Source organism: Myotis nattereri, assembly GCF_964212035.1.
Source record: "Myotis nattereri genome assembly, chromosome: 9".
Lineage (NCBI taxonomy): Eukaryota > Metazoa > Chordata > Mammalia > Chiroptera > Vespertilionidae > Myotis > Myotis nattereri.
Window position 1 is genome coordinate 57,212,034 of NC_138084.1, and position 22,496 is coordinate 57,234,529.

The 22,496-nt window shown below is 44.1% G+C and overlaps 3 protein-coding genes and 1 pseudogene across 4 annotated transcripts; 2 read left to right on the forward strand and 2 right to left on the reverse strand.

The window, feature by feature from the left end:
- Positions 1–698: 698 nt before the first annotated feature.
- LOC308525534 (lysine-specific demethylase 4D-like) lies at positions 699–2,156 on the reverse strand (the record flags this gene model as incomplete). Its single annotated transcript, XM_081100326.1, has 1 exon — positions 699–2,156. One exon carries the CDS (start codon positions 2,154–2,156, stop codon positions 699–701), a length of 1,458 nt encoding a protein of 485 aa, XP_080956452.1.
- Positions 2,157–2,837: 681 nt separating this feature from the next.
- Positions 2,838–3,568, forward strand: LOC308525535 (proline-rich protein 23C-like; annotated as a pseudogene). Its single transcript has one exon. The product of its transcript is annotated as a proline-rich protein 23C-like (transcript).
- A 4,592-nt stretch (positions 3,569–8,160) lies between these two features.
- On the forward strand, positions 8,161–10,116 carry LOC308525536 (lysine-specific demethylase 4D-like; the record flags this gene model as incomplete). The annotated part of the gene is made up of 1 exon (XM_081100327.1): positions 8,161–10,116. The coding sequence occupies one exon, from the start codon at positions 8,161–8,163 to the stop codon at positions 10,114–10,116; it is 1,956 nt and encodes a 651-aa protein (XP_080956453.1).
- A 7,231-nt stretch (positions 10,117–17,347) lies between these two features.
- Positions 17,348–18,472, reverse strand: LOC308524604 (speckle-type POZ protein-like; the record flags this gene model as incomplete). Its single annotated transcript, XM_081099163.1, has 1 exon — positions 17,348–18,472. The coding sequence occupies one exon, from the start codon at positions 18,470–18,472 to the stop codon at positions 17,348–17,350; it is 1,125 nt and encodes a 374-aa protein (XP_080955289.1).
- Positions 18,473–22,496: the final 4,024 nt, after the last annotated feature.

Here is a 22,496-nt window from a genome sequence, read left to right on the forward strand (position 1 = left end):
CAAGAGAAAAAGACAGTCAGTTACCTACAAGGGAGTACCCATACAACTGTCAGCTGATTTCTCAACAGAAAGTATGCAGGCCAGAAGGGAGTGGCAAGAAATATTCAAAGTGATGAATAGCAAGAACCTATAACCAAGGTGATTTTATCCAGCAAAGCTATCATTCAGAATTGAAGGTCAGATAAAGAGCTTCACAGATAAGAAAAAGCTAAAGGAGTTCATCACCATGAAACCAGTATTATATGAAATGCTGAAAGCTATCCTTTAAGAAAAGGAAGAAGAAGAAAAAGTTAAAGATACGAATTATGAACAACAAATACACATCTATCAACAAGTGAATCTAAAAATCAAGTGAATAAATGATCTGATGAACGGAATAAACTGGTGATTATAATAGAATCAGGGGCATAGAAAGGGAGTGGACTGACTATTCTTTGCGGGGTGAAAGGGGTATAGGGGATGCGGGAAGAGACTGTACAAAAATCGTGCCCCTATGAATGAGGACAGTGGGGGGATGGAGTGAAGGCGGAAAGGGCGTGGGAACCAGGTGGAGGGGAGCTATGGGGGGAAAAAAGAGAAACAACTGTAATAATCTGAACAATAAAGATTTAATTTTTTTTAAAAAAAGAACATGGAGAACAAAAGTAGACATCCCCTGGGCTTCGGGGACTGGAGCACAGTAGCACCCAAAAGCCACCTTAGGATGCTGGGACCAGCAGTGCTGGGCTGTCCATGGAGGGTTTGTCCTCAGGCACAGGCTGGGCTTTGGGATCCGGAGCTGTGCGCACTGCGCCCACTAGGCGGCGCCTCTTAGCTGGGACCTGAACAATGGACTCTTGAGTCCCCTGTTCCCGAGGACGACGACCACTCTCACGACCACGTGTGCCAGTTGGCTGGTGATCCTGGGCAGATGGGCCCGAGGTTGGCTGTGAGGATGGGTCGGGCTTTGAGGAGCAGAGGGCCACGGCAGCTGCGGGATGGGCAGCAGAGGCAGAACCCTGGCCTAGCGGGGGGTGCAGGAATGGCTGGCGCACAAGGGCTCCACTGCCACAGTGGCTGCGGGTCCCACGGCGCGTGCCCACTGATCCAGGGGTGTGCGTGGCCCGACGGGGCTGGAGGTGACTCGGGCCCAGCTCCACCTGATCCACAACGGTCTGGTCCTGCCCTCGTTTCCACAGCTCATAGCGCTCGGGCTGCAGGAGGCGCACGAACACGTCCATGGAAAAGCTCACCCGGGCCTCCCCGCAGCTGCACTGAGAGGCCACTTTGCCATAGTCGACCCATCGCGGGGTGGCAAAGTTGATGGCCTCCGCACAGTTGAAGCCATGGTTGAAGCCAGCGTGGTAGCCATAGGGAAAGGTCACCATGAACTCTCCAGCCTCCTGAGTGATGCGGCTGAACGGGACCCCGTTCTCCTTGAGCACAGTGGGCGAGATGAGGGCCACCTTGTGCCGCAGGAAGGCCTGGCAGCCCCGAGAGCTGCCCGGGAAAAGCTCCCTGGCCAGGCGCTCCAGGCGCGGGCCGTGCTCTGGGGGCACCGCGTACCACGTTTTGGGCTCCCCGAAGTGCAGGTAGTTGATGCTGTAAAGGTCCATGTCCTCCGTGTGCCAAGCGAAGGTGGTCTTCCACATGCCAAAGTACAGGTAGGGGGTGTTGACGCCTTCGATGACAACCCCACACTCCTGCTCCAGCAGGTCCTGGATGGTTCCCAGGTGGCCAAGGTTCCATTGTTTAGTGTTGGCATCAAACAAGGAGCCACTGATGTCAGCGCCATAGATGGGCGGGTCGTACAGGCGCGTTTTCCAGTATTTCCGCTCCAGATCCTCAAAGTCCAAGTGTGGTGGAGTCTGATACTGTGCACTGTTTGCCAACAGGCGATACTCGCCCACTGTCATGGCCCTCTTCTTTTTGTGGTATTGAATGAACACACCTGCTCGCCCAGACGCCACCTGCTGGAGGGGAGTGGCTATCACCATGTCATTGACATCATCATAAGTCTGTCTGGCTTTCCATTCCTTGGGTGGAATGACCTTCGCCAGGCCAGCTCGGTGGGCACCTTGGGATTCCATGTAACCAATATATTTGTTGAAATCTTTAAATTCTTCCATGGTTGGGTGGAAAGTCATGATTCTCCCACTTGGCTCATTAGACACCATGGCTGCAGTGTAAGCCGAGGAATCCCGGGTTCTCAGGGATGTTTTAGATTCCTGAGAATGAGGGAGTAATGTCTTCTCTCTTGTTTTTTTGTTTGTTTGTTTGTTTTGTTTTTTTAAGTTTTGGTGTATCTGTGAGGCAGTCACTCAGATTCAGTAACCCTAACCCAATAATACATCTGAATCATAAATAATATAAAACTATAGTCAGTTCTTTAAACTTGTAATAGGAAAATAGCTCTTTTGCTCACAAGCACAAATAGCAGAAATCAAAACCCAATTCCAAGTGAAGGTCCTGCAGGATCCAGAGAGACAGTATCCACTTGAGAGCTGGCTTTCAAATGCAGCCCACATCCTCTTGTGCCTGGCTTTATACCGGGGCCATAGTAATCTTCTCATTGCACATCCAATGGGATCTCGGGAGGAGGGGCCTGGTTAGTCATCTGACTTTGTCCAGGCTCCATTTTCAAAACAAAAACTAGCCCTAGCGAGTTTGGCACAGTGGAAGGGTCCTGGGCTCGATTCCAGTCATGGCACATGACGAATTGGGGGCTTGATCCCCAGTGTGGGGTGTGCAGGAGGCAGCCAATGAATGATTCTGGCTTATCATTAAAGATTCTCTCTCTCTCTCACTCTCTCTCTCTCTCTCTCGCTCGCTCTCTCGCTCTCTCTCTCTTTCTCTCCCTTCCTCTTTGAAACCAATAATAAAAAAAAAAGATATCCAAGGCCCTAAAGGAGAAATAAAAAAATGAAATGAAAACTGGATGGCGCCCAACCTGCAAGGCCCGGCTGGATCCCACGCCGCTGATGCGCTCACCTCCGTGCTGGTCCTGGCTGCAGGCTATGCCCTGCAGCTGCCTCTGGACAGCGGAGTCCACCGGGTGCTGGAGCCCGAGCCCACCTGGGTCCTGCAGCAACTGTCTCTGGGAGGGCACACCCTGGTGCTGGTCCCCGAGGCGCTCTTGGGCTCAGGAGCTGGGGCACACCCGCCCGTTGTCAGCCTCGAACCTGTCGCTCTCCTGGGCTCACGAGGGGGAGGGGCGGGGGGAGAGGGGAAGGGGGCGGGGGGTCAGGGGGGACGTCGCCATCCAGCAGGGATTCTTCTGCGCATTTGCCCCACAGATCGCAGTCCCAGAAGAGGCCCACCACCAGGACGAAGACGAGGCCCCCCGGGTTCCTGAATCCCTGGATGGTCCCTGCAGCCAGCTGGGTCGCTGGAACGGGGTTAGGCACCCACCCGCAGGGCCCCATCAGACAGCGATGGCCTCGGACCCCCACGCCTAGTCCAGAGAGGCTCGCCTGGGCCCTGCTTCAACCTGAACTTCAACCTGTGGGAGCGCTTCCCCAGCTCACCGCTCCAAGCTCTACGTACAGGGCCTGCTCCCAAGGCCCGGAAACGCCTGTTCCAGGGATGAACTGCTGCAATCCCACTCCCAGGGCTGAGGACCAGGAGAAGGGATTCTGATAGCCCTTGTGTGTATATTGCACATCCTACAAGAATGGATAAAGGCAGGTACTCTTGATGCAGGACGCTTTGCAGAATTTTCGATCAATGGGAGACTAAAACATTTGGAAGAAAGATCACAAAGCAGCAGAGAAATGCTGCTTCAAACACAGGGTACTTGGGGTGGTGAGCACACAGTGCTACATACAGATGATGTATTATGTAAAATTGGGCACTTGAAATGTATGTAATTTATTAACCAGTGACCCTAATAAATATGTTATTTAAGAAATATTTTTAAAATACAGTGTATATCCAGCTTGCTACTTAGGTTGTTTTCTTTATATAGGTCACCTGTAAGCAGTTCCATTCCCCCTAGTTTTGCTTCAAACCTCCCGCTAGTACTTTTCACTAAAAATACTTCCCTTTTTGTGGGTCCTAATCTATAATAATAAAGCATAATATGATAATTGGACTGGATGTCCTTCTGACATCCTTCTGTCGTCCTTCTGGATGACCTTCCTGGAAGCCCAGGTTCCGGGGGTCAAAGGGAAGCCAGTGCCGGCAGCCAGGGAAAGGAAGGCCTACTCTTGCACAAATTTCGAGCATTGTGCCTCCAGTATGTAATAATTTGGAATCAAGATTTTACAATAGTACAAAGCAAGCACTTTTTAATTGTTGTTTTATATAATAATTAGGAATCAAGATTTTGCAATCATAGAAGGCAAGCACATTTTTAATTGTTGATTTTCCTTTAAAGCATAAACCAGTAGAAAACAATAACATGTTATATCAGAAAGCAGAAAGATACATCTAACTCCAGGCGCGTCCGCTTATTTACACGTGGGCTTTCTAGACCACTGCTCACAGCCAGTCTCCAGGAGCACACCTTTCTTCATTCAAATTCTGCTCCTATCCCAGAGCTGGCCTCCTCCTTCTCTCACGCCTTTGCCTATAGGCCATGTAAATTTATCTTAGATTAACCCTTTTTGTACCCCCCCACCCCGATTTGATGTATAAAAAGCTTGCAATACTCTGGGACAATGGGCATGTTGTGTTTTCTGCCATGCTGCTGGAGGTTTAGACTCCATGCCTCAAGACGGGACTTGCTTTCGGTGAGCATTTTGGTTAATAAAACCATACTTACAAAAAAGACTTTCAGCGGTGGAAGTGAAATTTTTTTATCAGCCTCTAGCCTCCACAATTATTTGGGGGCAACAAATCCTGGGCTTTGGTTCCTCTCTAGTCTCCCTCCCTTTTCTTTTCTTCCTTCCCTTCCCCCACCCAACACCCTCTCCTGCTAAACCAGGCTCCTTTGACCAATTAGGTCAGCAGATACTCAAAAAACAGTTTTGATCTTTCTGAGTCATTGATAGGTTTAAAATGCTATCACCGATATTTGTTCACAAATACATTAAAGGTAACTGATATCTGACTTTTTTTCTAATATTGTTCATTCAACCAATTGAGGGTTTGCGGTTACTGCTTTCTGCACTTGTCTTAGTAATTATATCAAAACATTTTAAGCAAAACATATTTTTATGGCCTAGTAAAAGTGTGTAGAGTTGGTGAATGAAGTTGGGGATGGTTGTGGGGTTCTGCTTGACTGCCTGGCTGGGGAATTGGATACGTACAGACATTATCTTAAGGATGACTCGGTGGAAATCATTTGGCACTGGGCTGAGCGGTAGTACCAGAGTTGCTGGGAGACATATGCAAGCAGAGGACAAAAGTACCATCATCCAAATTTTTTCTCTTCAAGTCTTCATGCTGTTTCAAAGCTATATGTATGTATATATTTTTATATTTTAATATATTTTATTGATTTCAGAGAGAAAAGGAGAGGGAGAGAGAGATAGAAACATGAATGATGAGAGAGAATCTTTGACCAGCTGTCTCCTGCACACTCCCAACAGGGGACTGAGCCCACAACCCAGGCATATGCCCTGACTGGGAATCAAACCGTGACCTCCTGGTTCATAGGTAGATGCTCAACCACAGAGCTCTTCCAGTTGGGGTATATGTATATTTAATGTGGTTAATTTCCTGATTCATTTCAATAAACAAATCCATTAAATAAATTAACAAGATTATTCCAATTGGTAATATGTGGGGATGGGACAGTAGGGCAGAATTGGCAGGGGCTGGCCTGGGTTCTGGTGATCAGGGAAAGTTTATAGCAGGAGAACTTTCTGAGACCCAACTGACAAAAGGAGTTGGTTTCCACTTAGAGAAAACAGCAAAGGTAATAGCTCTACTGTGGAATAGAAAGGAAGCTTGTTTGTATGAGTCATAGAATAGAAGAAGGAGAACCATAGAACCTTTTGACCCATATTAGGTATTTGAATATTTTTCTTTTTCTTTTTTTAATCACTAATTAGTTAAGTATTTTTATTGATTTCAGAGAGGAAGGGGGAGGGAGAAAGAGATAGAACCATCAATGATAAGAGAGAAACACTGATCGGCTGCCTCCTGCACACCCACTAATGGGGATTGAGCCCACAACCCAGGTATGTACCCTTGATCAGAATCGAACCCAGGACACTTTGGTCCACAGGCCGATGGACTGAGCCAAACCAGCTAGGACTGTATTTGAATATTTTTCAACTTGAAATAAGGCATTGGCAATTTAAAACAGCACTTCAGATGATGTGACATCCATACTCAATCAGCATAGCTCTTTGAACAAGGAGAGAGAAGTACTTAGAGTATCTAAGTGATACAGGGAGAGTTGATGGTTATTTTGACTTAGTGTATACTATTGAAGATGCACGGAGTGGACAAACTTAGAATAAATTTTGGAAATTGAAAATGATAGTTTGGGTACAGAAGGAAACATTTCAAAGAAGCAAACCACCTTTCCCCTGGCCCCAGCCCTCCCTTACAGAACTTCAGTAACCCTTGGGCATATGAAGCACCGAATAAAAAAGTGAAGAGCAGTGAGTACCCTCCTGTGAAGCTAGTGAGTGTGTACTTGGTGAAAACTGTTGAGAAACAGTAGCAAGGTAAAATTTGAATTCACATAATCTATGACCAAGAGCTTAATTTGTAGGCACTGGTGTGGGGTCCTCCAATAGATGTGTGGGCGGATGTTCACAGCAGCGGAGTAAGAGGTCAGAAGAGGAAACAACGGGAAGGCCCAGCGGCAGTGGAAACGTCTGTACAATTGAATGCAGCCCACGACCAAAACAAAATCCAGCTCTGTGCGTGACACAAATGAAGGAAAAATACACACAAAAGGGTACATGAAAACATTCTCTTAAAGGGTTATATTTAAAGGTCCTATAAAGTTTTTAAAAAACAGTTACAGTTTTAATTTCGTATTGTTTACTGAAATTAATATGCTTGTAGTTCGGACCGGGTTAGTAGGAGAGGCAGATGAGGCAGTGCTCCCGAAGGAGGAGCCTGAGTCAGGTACCAGGTGACTGGCAATAGAGTGTTTCTTGACCTGGGACGTGGTTCTATTTGTTCACTCTATGGTTATTTATAGATGTGAATAGTTCTTAATATGTGTAAGTTAAGCTGTACAAATATGCTTTGTGAATTTCTGTAAGAACATATTTTATAATTAAAAAATGTTAAACCTTCCTGCTTTAAAAAAATTATCATGTACTGGTTTATAGAATTGTTTGTTTCATATTGCGCTGTTTTGTAGACTGTTTTTAAAAGTAGATTATGTTTCTAATTTTTTTCATTCTACTATTCTTCGTTGACACCTACTCTTATCTATTATTTTATTACACTTAGTGTAGTGATACTTTATTTTTTAGAACAGTTTTAGATTAAAAATTTGATCAGAGAATTGATAGAGTTTCCCCCATATAACTACCCCCATGCTACCTCATTCACGGTTTCCCCTATTATTAATACCTTACAATACTGTGGTACATTTGTTACAGTTAATGAATCAAGGCCTATACGTTATTTAATAAATCTGTTAATCAGATTTCCTCAGTTTTTACTCAATGTCCTTTTAATGTTCCTGCCAGAAGCTGATCCACCCTTGCTGCTTGACACAGTCGCTGCAGGGAAGAAACATCTGCACAGCTTATGTTTCAAGGGACCTGGCATATATGGAAAATGTTTGCTCCCCCTCTTAATGCTATGTGTTTTAAACAGGACCACCTCCCTGAGAAAGGTTGTTTCCCCAAGTGAGGATTTTTCCCTGGAGATGGGGAGGGAATAAAACGCCTTAACTAAGTGACAGGCGGGTAATTAATCACTTTAACTATGAACAATCATGCTTAAGCTACATAATATTTACTTAGGATAATCTCCTTCAGTTACTCCCTTGTAGCTTAAAAGAACAATAGAGTAACCTTGGAATAGAGATAAGAAATGCCCTAACCTTTGGAATAGAATGGATAGGATTAAAATCAACTGGTATAAATACAGATGTAATAGGACAATAGACACAGACCTTGGCTGGAGATCCTGGCTAGAGAACGGGGCTATGATGACCAACTGAAAGCTGCTCAAACAAGAGAGAAGACATTACTCCCTCATTCTCAGGAATCTAAAACATCCCTGAGAACCCGGGAATCCTCTGCTTACATTGCAGCCATGGTGTCTAATGAGCCAAGTGGGAGAATCATGACTTTCCACCCAACCATGGAAGAATTTAAAGATTTCAGCAAATATATTGGTTACATGGAATCCCAAGGTGCCCACCGAGCTGGCCTGGCGAAGGTCATTCCACCCAAGGAATGGAAAGCCAGACAGTCCTACGATGATGTCAATGACATGGTGATAGCCACTCCCCTCCAGCAGGTGGCGTCTGGGCGAGCAGGTGTGTTCATTCAATACCACAAAAAGAAGAGGGCCATGACAGTGGGCGAGTATCGCCTGTTGGCAAACAGTGGACAGTATCAGACTCCACCACACTTGGACTTTGAGGATCTGGAGCGGAAATACTGGAAAACGCGCCTGTACGACCCGCCCATCTATGGCGCTGACATCAGTGGCTCCTTGTTTGATGCCAACACTAAACAATGGAACCTTGGCCACCTGGGAACCATCCAGGACCTGCTGGAGCAGGAGTGTGGGGTTGTCATCGAAGGCATCAACACCCCCTACCTGTACTTTGGCATGTGGAAGACCACCTTCGCTTGGCACACGGAGGACATGGACCTTTACAGCATCAACTACCTGCACTTCGGGGAGCCCAAAACGTGGTACGCGGTGCCCCCAGAGCACGGCCAGCGCCTGGAGCGCCTGGCCAGGGAGCTTTTCCCGGGCAGCTCTCGGGGCTGCCAGGCCTTCCTGCGGCACAAGGTGGCCCTCATCTCGTCCACTGTCCTCAAGGAGAACGGGGTCCCGTTCAGCCGCATCACTCAGGAGGCTGGAGAGTTCATGGTGACCTTTCCCTATGGCTACCACGCTGGCTTCAACCATGGCTTCAACTGTGCGGAGGCCATCAACTTTGCCACCCCGCGGTGGGTCGACTATGGCAAAGTGGCCTCTCAGTGCAGCTGCGGGGAGGCCCGGGTGAGCTTTCCCATGGACGTGTTCGTGCGCCTCCTGGAGCCCGAGCGCTATGAGCGGTGGAAACGCGGGCAGGACCAGACCGTTGTGGACCACGTGGAGCCCACGGCGCCGGGTAGCCAGGAGCTGAGAGCCTGGAGGGAGGGCAGGGCGGCCTGGAGATCTGCGCTGGGCCTGAGGCACCTCCAGCCCCGTCGAGCCACGCACACCCCTCGATCAGTGGGCACGGGCTGTGGGTATGGTCGCCGCCACACCCTTGTGCGCCAGCCATGCCTGCGCCCCTCGCTAGGCCGGGGTTCTGCCTCTACTGCCCAGCCCGCGGCTGCCGCGGCCTTCTGCTCCTCAAAGCCCGACCCATCCTCACAGCCAACCCCGGGCCCATCTGCCCAGGATCTCCAGCCAACTGGCACACGTGGTCCTGAGAGTGGTCGTCGTCCTCGGGAACAGGGGACTCAAGAGTGGGTTGTTCTGGCCCCTGCTAAGAGGCGCCGCCAAGTGGTCGCAGTGCGCACAGCTCCGGATCCCAAAGCCCAGCCTGTGCCTGAGGACAAACCCTCCATGGACAGCCCAGCACCACTCAGCCCTGGTGGCCAGCATCCTGTGCGGGCTTCTGGGTGCCGTTGTGCCCCTGACCTTCAATCCTTGGGGCCCCCATTGGATCCTGATGCACCGATGCACCCTGGCCCGTGCCTGCTATCTCTGGACAATATTCCAGTCAATTTCCCTGACAATGTCTCACTAACTCCTCCCTGTGTCACTGGGAATCTGAGGTCCTTCCCCACAGACCCTGCTGGAAACCACAGGGCCCCTGCGAGCCTCTCTGAGCTTGTAAGAATGGACCACTCTTATGCCTCCATGGTCCAGGCCCCCGCCACAGTTGCCAAAATTTCCTGGGCCCCTGACTGTGAATCCCTGGAGCTAAAGCTAGAGGCAGGTGCCTCTCTGGAGTCCTGGGACACATTCCCTGCCAATAGGTGGTCTTCCATCTTTGAGCCTATCACTGATGAAGATTTAGCCAAATATGGCTGTATCTAACCCTCAACCCTGGGAACACAGCACCTCCCAGCCAAGCCGCAATCTGGGCTGGCCCTGTCCACAGTCAAGATGCTTTATCTCCTAGAAATGACGCATTTCTTAAGCTGCCAGATGTTTCTACTACTATGACAAGCAGGGCTCCCAGTTGCTAGACAAACGGACCTCCCCATTGGGCAGCTGCCCTGGAATGCTGTGGTACCTCTCAGGCATTCTCAGCCCACTCCTAGATGCCATGGACACGGCTGGTTTTGATATCACCTTCAGGATCCCTCCCTACCATAGTGTGCCTTGATAAGAACATTCTCAGGTGTTCTAAACTAAATTACACCAGGAGATAGATAGATATAGATAGATAGATAGATAGATAGATAGATAGATAGAACTGTTAGTCTCTTAAAGGCTTGGAGCCAACTACCAAAGGAGAGCTCACATTCCTGTGGCTGTCTTTGGAAGTGTGTATTAGTTTCCAGATGACTCGTTCTGCAGATTCCTAAGACCCTGGTTTCCACTGGACCCTGGTTCCCACTGGACGTGCTGCAGCCACAACTGAGCCCAGCAGCTTCTCTTACTCGGCAGCTCTGTCACACCTACACACGGCTCAGGCCTCTGCTCAGGCTGGAACTAGAACTTTACCCAATGAGTCTGTCAGCCAGTACTGCCTTGAGGATGTTTGTAATTTGTTAAATAATATGTTTGTATCGATTTTATACAGAGAGAATGGGAGAGGGATAGAGAGATAGACACATCTAACTCCAGGAGCCTCCGCTTATTTTCACGTGGGCTTTCTGGACCACTGCCCACAGCCAGTCTCCTGGAGCACGCCTTTCTTCAAATAATAAATAGAGGAACTAGTCTGGCAGGTGTAGTTGTATGGTTGAGTCTCTAGCCATGAACCAGATGGACTTGGTTTGAATCTTGGTTAGGGCATATGCCAGAGTTTTAGGCTAGCCAGTGGTCAGATAACTAATTAGTCAACAGAGCCAAATATCAACAGTACAACAATTGAAAGTTCTTGTGAGAGCCAAATTGTTTTCAAGTTAAACTATATACATAAGTACATTGTTATTAACTTAATTAGGGTACTCCTAAGGCTTAGGAGAGCCACACTCAAGGGTCCTAGGTGCCGCATGTGGCTCGGGAGCCGCATTTTGCCAACCACGATGGGGGCTTGTAGGAGGCAGCCAATCAATCATTATCTGTCAACATTGATGTTACTCTCTCTCTCCTTCTGCCCTTCCTCTCTCTGAAATCAATAAAAAAATATGTTTATCAAAATAAATAAATATAGTAACTAAGTTATTATAACTAAGTTTTGCTAGGTACCATAGTAACTTCTCAATTTCCCTGCCCCAAACTCAGTCTTCAAAGGTAAGGAAAATCCCCTAGAATCTGAATATTATATGTAAGTGGAAAAGATAAATGCAAGCACAGAGAAATAAAAAACTCATAAGAGCTCAAATAAGGAAGAGGGATCTGCTGTGTGCAACTAAAGAAGAGTATGAGGAGCAGATGACTGAACCTGAGAATCCTTCCCCCTCATCACTCCCCAGAAAAAGGCCCCAGGAGAACATTGACTAAAGAGGATGAAAAAGGCTTGAATCCCTGATATGGTTAACAATGAGCCCCGCAATAAGCAGTGAATAGCTACTCCTCTGCCATGTGCAAGGTCTAAAACATTGGACTGACCCTTCCTTTGTGGCTCAGCCATTCAGCATGGGCCCTGGGAATAAGAGGTCATAGGTTCAGTCCCTGTCAGCACACATGCCTGGGTCATGGGCTCCATCCCCAGTGGGCAGAGTGCAAGTGTCACAAAATCAATGACTCCCTCTCATCATCGATGTTTCCATCTCCCTCTCCCTTCTTCTCTGAAGTCAATAAAAATGTATTAAGGAACAACAGAATTTCTGCTGTTACCACATATATTCAACACTAGGATGGATTGCTATTCAATGCAATTAGACACGTGAAAGAAATAAATCTAACAGGAAAGAGGAAAGAAAGCTATAATAATGTATATTATTAGCTCAGCAGGATCACATAATTAGAAATTTTCCTGAAATCTATAATTAATGAAGTTAGGAAGAAAGGAGATCAGTGGATTTCCTCTAAACAATGAAAAATAGTAAAAGAAATTTACAAGGCATCTTGTATGATCAAAAACTGCAAATCCTAAAAATAAATGTAATAAAAGTAATATAATTCTGTGTGTATAAACTATTAAATGTTATTGAAAGAAACGAAAGAAAGAACCATAAGTCCTGTAAGTGGGAATGTCCCATATTCATGGATTGAAAGACATAATATGCTAACTATGTCCAATGTCACCAAACAGACCAATACCATAAATACAATTCTATAACTTTAAAAAAGTGTGTGCATATACATGTGTGTGTAATTGAGAAGTTGGTTTTTAAATGAGTGTGTGACTAGGACTCTTTGAAGTTGTTTTAGTCAATAAATGAGAGACAGACCTCACTAAAAATGAATTAGTGTTGTAGGCATTATCACCTCAATTACTTTCATATGTACATAGCACACTTAAAACTGCTTCCATATTGTGGGGGAGAATATTTGTGTAAAGGAAGAGATAAACTGTTGTAGGAACAGGGTATAAAGGTCTGTCTAAGAAGATCTATCTCAGCTTTTCTTTCCTTCAAGCAGTGACCTTGAGTTTATGTAAGATATGGTAACCCAGGCAGCTGCAGTGGATTTCGAATCTCATTAATCACAATTTCATTCTTTACTCATCACCTACTACCTAAAAGTATTGATAGATTTAAAAGGCTTTTGGGAGGTGATTTGCTTATGAGGCTGGAGCCCTCAGAAACAGGATTAGTGCCCTTAAGAAGGAGACTTCAGAAAGCTCCCTAACCTCTACTAATTGGTAAAACTGAAGGAGAAGCCAGCTGTGTATAAAACAGGAAATAGGCCTTCCCCAGAAACTGAATCAGCCACAATATTGACCTTGGTCTTTTCAGGTGCCAGAAGTATGAGAAATACATTGATGTTGTTTATAAGCCACCCAGTCTACAGTCTTTTTGTTATAGAAGTAAAAATAGGCTAAGACAATGTCCTTGGTAACCATCCATATATCTTCTTTAGTGAAGTGCCTACTCAAGTCCTCTAAATTGTACAATGATCATTGGATTTTTTGGTCTTATTTTGAACTGTATGAGTTCTTTGGATACAAATCCTTTAAGATACATATGCATTTAAAATCTTTTTCTTTCTATTTATGGGTTATATTTCTGTTTTATTAAAACATTTAGAAAGTGAACCAAAGCCCTAGTAAGTGTGGGGATTTGGGGGAGGGAATAGATTTCAGCTTGTCTATCCAGGCATGCCACCTCCACACACACAAACATATGCATGTACACACAGCAGCTCTCCTTTGCCTGAAATGCCATAGTCCTGTCCTGGTTGCTGCAGAATGGAGGAGCCAGGGAGAAAGCAACCTGTCAGGGTCTTGGCTTACTATGACCAGATTTGTGGTCCAGAATTTGAGCATTGTCAACTGGCACTCATCTCATCTATACTTAGCGTTCTGCCACCCCCACTTGAGCATGGCCAGCCCACCTGGAGGTGACTGAAGGGATGTTAGGGGGGCTGGGACTATCTGTGCCTGGAGAGTTATGATGGTTGTTGGTGGTATTTGCTTATGGTATGTAAATAATCTTTCAGTTTAAAAAGGCTAATCTGTCATTCTATTATTATTTACTTATTGCGGATTAGAGTTATCTAAATACAGAAAGCCCAGAATAAGGTACAAACCCCAAAACTCTAAGATACTTCAGGTCTGTTCTTTCCATTTTCTCTACCTGTGTCTTCATTCTTTTATTCTCCTCCATATCTTTATTTCCCTTTCCTTTACATATTTTACTCCCATAGCATGCTTCTGTGTAGCAGTTTGGACGCATAATTTAAATATAATTTCACTAGCCAATTTTAATTGTGTGATGTGATAAGCTTTGAATAGTGTAGCGTTGTATTGAAAGCAAATTCCAAACTGTAGCTTATATGTTAGGCGACACAACAAAAGAAATGAGTATCATTGAAAATGAGCATATTTTTGAAATTATACCAAAGCTTCATATTTGATCAGGAAAATAATGTCTTTTACAGAGTTAGATAAAATTAAAAGGTCTTTTGAGCTGACTTCCCACATCTTAGATATTGCTGTTAACTGATAGCAATTTTGTGTCTATATGTATCAAACTGGGGAAATAATGCTCTTAGAGGTCCCTGGAATCCATAAGGTAGGAAACCATAAATGAAATAATATTTGGGAACACAGTGAAAGGATACAGTTCCATGATACTGACCCAAAAATATAGCTTCCCTGTCCAGAGATTTCTTAATATTATGGAAAATGGTGAAGAACTTGTCAAAAGAATGTTCTCTTTCATACCACAAATGTAACATACTCAGACCTCTAGATCCCAGGATTGCCTACCCTGTCCAAAATCTAATCCCCTCTCCCAAAAAGGTAATCATATGCTGGTGATTAATATGCCCTGTTTCTAATGATCATTTCTTCAATTCATATGAATAAAATCACATTGTATACACTTTGGTGTATACTTTCATTTGTTTAAAAGTATTTTGGTGAGCCCAGCCAGAGTGAATTAGTGGTTGACTGTCGACCTATAAACCAGCAGGTCACAGTTCAATTCTCAGGCATGGCACATACCCAGGGTGCAGGTTTGATCCTCAGTCAGAGGAATTACTAATAGGAGGCAGCCAATCAATACTTCCCTCTCATCATTGATGCTTCTATCTCTCTCTCCCTCTCCTTTCCTCTCTGAAATTATATATATATATATATATATATATATATATATATATATGTTTAAAATAAAAGAATTAAAGAAAAGTATTTTGGCGAGATTTATGCACTCCTCTGTGTGTAACACTTGTTTGTATTATTTTGTCTCAGGGTATTCCACTACATGATTGTACCACAACTTGGTCATTCTACTGGAGACCAAGTAGATGGGCTTGGTCCTTGAGCCCATTTTTCTTGGATTGTTTCTATTCCTTTTGTGTCTTGTATGAGGACTTTATATAATTTGGATATTAACCCCGTATCAGAGGTAACATTGGCAAATATTTTCTCCCATACGGAGGGGTCCTTTTTCATTTTTTATTTTTAAATATATTTTTATTGATTTTTTACAGAAAGGAGGGGAGAGATATAGAGAGTCAGAAACATCGATGAGAGATAAACATCGACCAGCTGCCTCCTGCACACCCCCTCCTGGGGATGTGCCAGCAACCAAGGTACATGCCCTTGACCGGAATCGAACCTGGGACCTTTCAGTCCGCAGGCCGACGCTCTATCCACTGAGCCAAACGGGTTTCGGCAGAAGCTTTTTATTTTGACCTAGTTCCATTTGTCTCTTTTCTCCTTCATTTCTGTTGCCCAATAACTAAGATTTGGAAACAGCACAAGTGGCCATCCGTAGGCAAATGGATAAAAAAAGCTGCGGGACATTTACACAAGGGAATACTACACAGCTGAAAAGAGGGGTTTCTGAAACTCTGGGGCAGCATGAATGGACCTGAAGAATATTATGCTACATGAAATCAGCCAGCTTCTTGCATTTAATTGCACTTTTTCAGACACCCCTGTCATCTATTATTATACTTCCTGATGACAGTTTAAAAATGGAGCAAAATCCAGAGAACATATCCTATGCCATGCATCACGCGTGCAGATTTTAACAAACTGAGTAAAGGACAAACCAAAACCTATGTTTTGAATGTTTTCATCATATTTAAAAATATAGTAAATGGATTTTCATGGCATAAAAGGAAACCAAAAACAAAGAAAAAGAGTAATGTGTTTGTCTTAATTGATAGTGTCTTAGGAAAACGCCTTTCTTAGATACTGGTGTTCCCCAGCATGTAGAATGATTCCTAATCTATTTCTAGTCAAAAGTGACTAAAGGAAAAGTTAGGCCTGAGATGGAGAGAGGAGCAGGAAGAAATTTTACATATAAGGAACTTTGAGCTACATTTATAAAGGTCACACTTTCACCTTCATAACCCAGGAATGCCCCTACTCAGCCAATAGGTTAGGGCACATATTGCAGTAAAAGTGGGAGGTGGCAAAGACATTTTAGTGGATGTGGGTTTTAGCATAGCCAAGAAGAGGCCCTTCTGGACACTCCTATTCCTCTATTTCTAATCATCACTACAGACTCCAGCAGCCCAATTCCAATGTCTCCCACTTTTATCTCCAAGTGATGCATCCCTGAGGTAGAAGTCTGAGCACCCCAGTCACGGAAACACTCAGATCCGGGAGAGACATTTGCACCTTGAGGACCACATCCCACACAAAGGCTGCTCAAACCTCCAGGTAGGAAGACAAGTCTATTAGTTCTTCCCGGCTGCAAAGTGAGAGTCACTGCAAAAAGAAAAAGAAATCATGTGGACACAGTGCAAAGAAAGTCCTGAGGCAAAAGTTGGTCTTTTAAGATGTTACTTTATTGTGAGCTACAACAACAAGAGCAGTTTTTATTGTCACATCTAGTAAAGAGATGACCACAACATCTGCAGAAGAAGCAAATCCCTAAAGACAGACATTTGAGCGTTTGTCTAAATTTAAATGTTTGTGGCCCAATGTAGGACTTATCTCACCCTGGTCAGTGTCTCAGTGTTTAGAGCTTTGGCTCAGACCTGAAGGGTCAGGGGTTTGATTCCACTCCAGGCTGCATACTGGGCTGCAGTTTCCATCCCGTGCAATGCGTCTGTCTGGGCCTTGCATCTCTTTCTCTTTCTCAGAGTCTCAGGCTTTCCTTCCCTCCTTTGCGCTCCCTCTAAAATCTATGGAAGAAAATATCCTCAGCCTGGCCAGTGCTGCTCAGTGGTGTGTGTCAGTCTATGACCCAGGAGGTCAAGGATCCATTGGTGGTCAGGGCAGATGCCTTGGTTGTGGGTTTGATCACCAGTAGGGTGCATGCAGGAATCAGCTTATGGAAGATTCACTCTCATCGCTGATGTTTCTCCCTCTCTCCCCCCCCCTTCCTCTCTGAAGTCAGTAAAGATACATTTGGAAATAAGATTTCTTTAAGGAAAATAATAAAACTAAAAATCTTGGGCCGAGATGCAGACTTCCCCCGACAGCAGACGAAAACTCCACAGATTGTACTGTCTACCAGATGCTCAATGGCAGTAACAGTGGCTGCTGCTTCTGGTAAATCAAAGGAGTCTTGCAACCCGCAGGATCTCAGGACTGCTTCGGGCGCTTGCGTGGGGGTCCCAGACAGGCGCCCTGTGCTGAAGCCAGAGAGCGGTACATCTCAGCCACCAAGTGGGGATGGGACGCCACCATTGCCTGCCACCCTTCGGTCTCCAAGACCCCCTCAGCATGAGAGTGGATGAAATCCACTGCCTGAGTTTTCAGTTGATCTGCGCTGTGGAGGTCAGCCAAGGTGAGCATTTCTGCAGCATTCTCCTCAGAGAGCTGTCTGCTGAGGGCTTCCTCACACATGACTTTCAAACGCTCCAGGGCATACTTGTCAGCAGCTGCCAGCAAACCATCAGCCATTTTGTCCAGGTTCGGAGCCTTCCCCGTGTAAATGAAGCACATCATTTCCTTAAAAACTCCAGGCTCCATGTCAATGATTTCAACCCGATTCTTTTTGCTCTCCTCCATGGCATGTGCAAACATGGCCCTAAACACTGGGGAACGAGCTGCTACGATAGCTTTGTGAGCCTGGAATTCCTGGCCAGCAACACAAAAACAACAGTCTGTGAACCAGGAATTTTCCCAAAGTCCTCCTAGCTCATCGGCCAGCTGGCACTCAGGAACCTTCACCATCTTCGTGGTATTCTGACCAGAAATGGTGACGGAATCTTGCACCACACTCACCTCACAGAGGAGGGTCAGCTTGTCATCAGGGAGAAGACTATTATCTTCATCCAAAAGAACATCTCTCCGGATGAATTTCTTGAATCCCCAGTCTTTGCCTTGTACAAAGCTATATGCCCGGTGACTCTCCAAACATTTGATTTCTTCTCCCTTGTCATTCAGGATGGAGAGTTTGAATTTTGCCAAAAATATACGCTTTGGAGAACTGACCAGAAACAGGTAAAGTGACAGGTAATCTTTGGTGTCTTCATCTAGCCCTTTTGGGTATACTCTCAAACACCATTTCAGTTGATCAATGGCTTCTGATGAAAAGGTTGAACTTTGAATGACTTCACCCACTTCCTGTGGGCAAAAGCTAAAGTTACTGATGGTCCACATGTGGGAGAATTTCACTACCTTGATCTCAGTGTGGCACCAGCTCTCAGCTGCAGGGCCACTCGACATTTCTGCTGGAGGTGGCGGACTTGGAACCCTTGACATTGCAAGTTTGAAGGTTAAACAAGACTTCCAAAGTCAGAGGACAAAGATTTCTGTTCTCTTTTCACCCACTTTAAGTCAGTAGTGGGAAGATGAAGTTGTCTTGTCTAACAGGAACTCTCTCAGAGCAGGGCCTACAGCTGCTGGTACCTGTCCTTCTGCATTCGCTTCATACTCTCTACAACATCCAGGCTTTGCTTCTGAAAATAACTGTCTGAAAGATGCACCTAAAAGATAAATGCTGTTTTGCTGGCGTGGTTCAATGCTTGAGCGACCAGGTCAGGGTATGTGGCCACGTTGCAGGCTCGATCCCCAGTGTGTGGGGCTTGCAGGAGGCAGCAATTCAGCGATTCTCTTTCTTCATTGATGTTTCTATGTCTCTCTTCCTTTCCCTTTGCCTCTGAAATAAAAATAAAATAAATAAAACATAAATGGTATCATAGTAGACAGATGCTCAACAATATCTAAGATTCATTTAATAATATTTATTGAGTTTTTGGTAGGGTGCCAGCCATTTCTTAAAGTGATCCTCTAATCCACAGGTGGGGAGCGTCCTGCCTGAGGTCCATATAAGGCCCCCAAAATCATTTGGTCTGGCCCTCCCAAGGCATAGGGATAATTTAAAGGTGTGACCAAATTGCAGCAGCTTAATTATCAATCATTTCATTTCATTTTTTATGGCCCTCAAATGATATTATAAATATCCAAATGGCCCTTGGCAGAAAAAAGGTTCCTCACCCCTGTAATCTAATGTATTGACACTTCAATATAGTCCCAGGATTAATTAAATAAATAAATACAAAACTAAAGCCCTGGCCAGTGTGGACCAGTTGGGTGGAGCAACATCACCTGTACCAAATGCCCGTGGGTTAGATTCCTGGTCTGGGCACCAGCCACAGCTCAGGTTTCACACACATTCAAGGCGCATGCTGGAGGCAACGGATTCCCCTTTGTCTTTCTCATCAGTCCCTCAATCTCTCTCCCTCTCTCTCCTTAACTCTCCCTGTAAATAATTTTAAAAAAATAAAACCACAGGAATCTCTACACTAGGAAATCCTAAGATGCAGTTCATGGAAGCATGACTGGTTCATCGCTATGTCTGATAGTCTCTCATTATGACGAGTGCCACTTCTTGGGAAGCCTTACAGTGGTTGGGATCTATTGTAAAGTTTTCAAATATAGCCTGGAACTGAAGGTATTAAAGGAATAGCAAAGCGGACCTTTATGAGTTTTTTCTCATTGACACATTTTTTTTTTAGGTTAATGTGTATGAAGATTCTTACATGCATACATTATGTGAAATGTTTTAGTTGGTTTATGATTTCCATAATTAGGGAAATCTCTTTTATGACCTAAAAAACATCTAGTGGCAATATGGTACTAAAATAAAAAATAATGAAATAACTTATTATACTAAATATCACTCTATTAAAGTGCTCTAATTCCAGATATTTGAAATATTGATGTCATTTCAATTAACTAGGAAATCTACTTCTCTACTTAGAGAAGATCCCAGTAATTGGAGAGGTAAATTGAAAATATTTGTAATAAGATAAAGTAGGCATTTTTTGAGCTATGTACTCAAAAAAAAATAAAAACATATTTATTCTAAATTCCATACTCACCAGAGGCTACTAGGAGTGCTCCCACCTCGGTGAGTTCTGTGGATATCAGGGTCAGTAGGAATTCTCTTCACTCAGCTGGCAGCTCCAACTTCAGTCAGTCTACTCTGGAGAAGTGATGTGTCCCCTGCATCAGATGGGCCTTTTATATGACTCCCCTTAGGCCACACCCACTTGCTGAGATTGGCTAAAATCTACAAAAGGAAGTGAACACCTTAAATGGATTATACAGATTATAGTTTGATAGCTAATTAGGGTTACAACACATAGAAAACACCTGGGGGCTGACACCTTAACAGAATGTAAATGTGTTTTCTGGTAAGAAACATGAAACTTTTCAATATGCAATACAGTATTAACTGTAGTTACTATTTCATAGATGCTGTAGAAAATTATTTTTAAAAAAGGTGCCATGCTACCTGTATTTTGTTGAAACCCATCACAAGTTAAGAAGTTATTGATGCCATATGAATTATTTTCCACATTATCAAATGTTTGGGAATTTAAGTCCTATTTTTAAAAATCTATGAAAATAATGTTGTGAGGAGTTTAAGAAGTGAAAATCTAAGTAACTCTACTTTTAAAATTTATGGAAAAACAAATGTAAAAGCCATCAAAGACCACATATTCTAGAAAGAAGCGCAGCTGCTGCCCTCTAATTCAATGCACAGGATTGTAAACCATTACGGAAGGGTCATTGACCTGCAAGATCCCAAAATTAGTTAATTTTCAGAAAATTTTCTCAAACAGTTATCAACTTGTTGCAAGTTACCCATGTAAGCTTATAGCAGAAGAAGTTTCCTTTTTTCAGCAAAAATCAATTAATTCTGTGGGCAGTGTGCCCTCCTGTAGTGTTGTCACCTACTGCCGTCCTGTACAGAAACTTGTCCAACACTCACTTGCGCTGATATTTCCTAGATTTCTCATTCTGTCACACAGCATTTTAACATTCTATAACCCAGGCCCTGTAATCTGGTTCTTACTTCAAATAATAAATAGACATCCCTAACCGGTTTGGCTCAGTGGATAGAGCGTTTGGCTCAAGGGTCCCAGGTTTGATTCCGGTCAAGGGCATATCCCTTCCTCTCTGTAAAAAAACAATAAAATATATTTTACAAAAATCGTGAACCTATGGATGAGGACAGTGGGTGGGGAGTGAGGGCAGAGGGTGGGGCGGGAACTGGGAGGAGGGGAGTTGGGGGGGGGGGAAGAGGAACAAATGTAATAATTTGAACAATAAAGATTTAATTTAAAAATAAATAAATAAATAGAGCAATTAGTCTGGCTGGTGTGGTTGAATGGTTGAGTCTCTACCAATGAACCAGATGGACTTGGTTTGAATTTTGGTCAGTGCTTATGCCAGAGTTTCAGGCTAGATTCCCTTAGGGGGCTTGTAGGAGGCAGCCAATCACTCATTTATCTGTCAACATTGATGTTAGTCTCTCTCCGTCTGCCCTTCCTCTCTCTGAAATCAATTTAAAAAAATATTTATCAAAATACATAAATATAGTAACTAAGTTTTGCTATGTACCATAATAACTTCTCAATTCCCTTAGCCCAAACCCAATCTTCAAAGGTAAGGCAAAAGCCCTAGAATCTGCAGATTATAGTTTAGTGGAAATGATAAATGAATGCACAGAGAAATAAAAAATTCCTAAGGGCTCAAATAAGGAAGAGGGATCTGCTGTGTACAACTAAAGAAGAAAATGAAAAGCAGATGGCTGAACTGAGGATCCTTCCCCCTCATCTTTCCCCAGAAAAAGTCCCCAGGAAAACAATGACAAAATAGGTAGAAAGAGGCTTGAATCCCTGCTATAGCTAAGAATGAGAGGGGCAATAACCAGGAATAGCTACTCCTCTGCCATGTGCAAGCTCGAAAACATTGGACTGACCCTTGGTGTGTGGCTCAGCCATTCAGCATGGGCCCTGGGAATAAGAGGTCATAGGTTCATTCCCTGTCAGCACACATGCCTGGGTTGTGGGCTCCATCCCCAGTGGGCAGTGTGCAAGTGCAACAAAACCAAAGATTGCCTCTCATCATCGATGTTTCTATCTCCCTTTCCCTTCTTCTCTGAAATCAATAAAAATTTCTTAAAAAACAACAGAATTTCTGCTGTTACCACATATATTCAACACTATAATGGATTCCTATTCAATACAATTAGACACGTGAAAGAAATAACTCTAAGAGGAAAGAAAGCTATAATAATTTATATTATTAGCTCAGCATGATTGCATAATTAGAAATTTTCCTGAAATCTATAATTAATGAAGTTAGGAAGAAATGAGTCAGTGAATTTCTTCTAAACAAACAAAAAAAATTGGAAAGGAAATTTACAATTCATGTTATATGCTCAGAAACTGAAATTCCTAAAATGAAATCTAATAAAAGTTATGTAATTCTG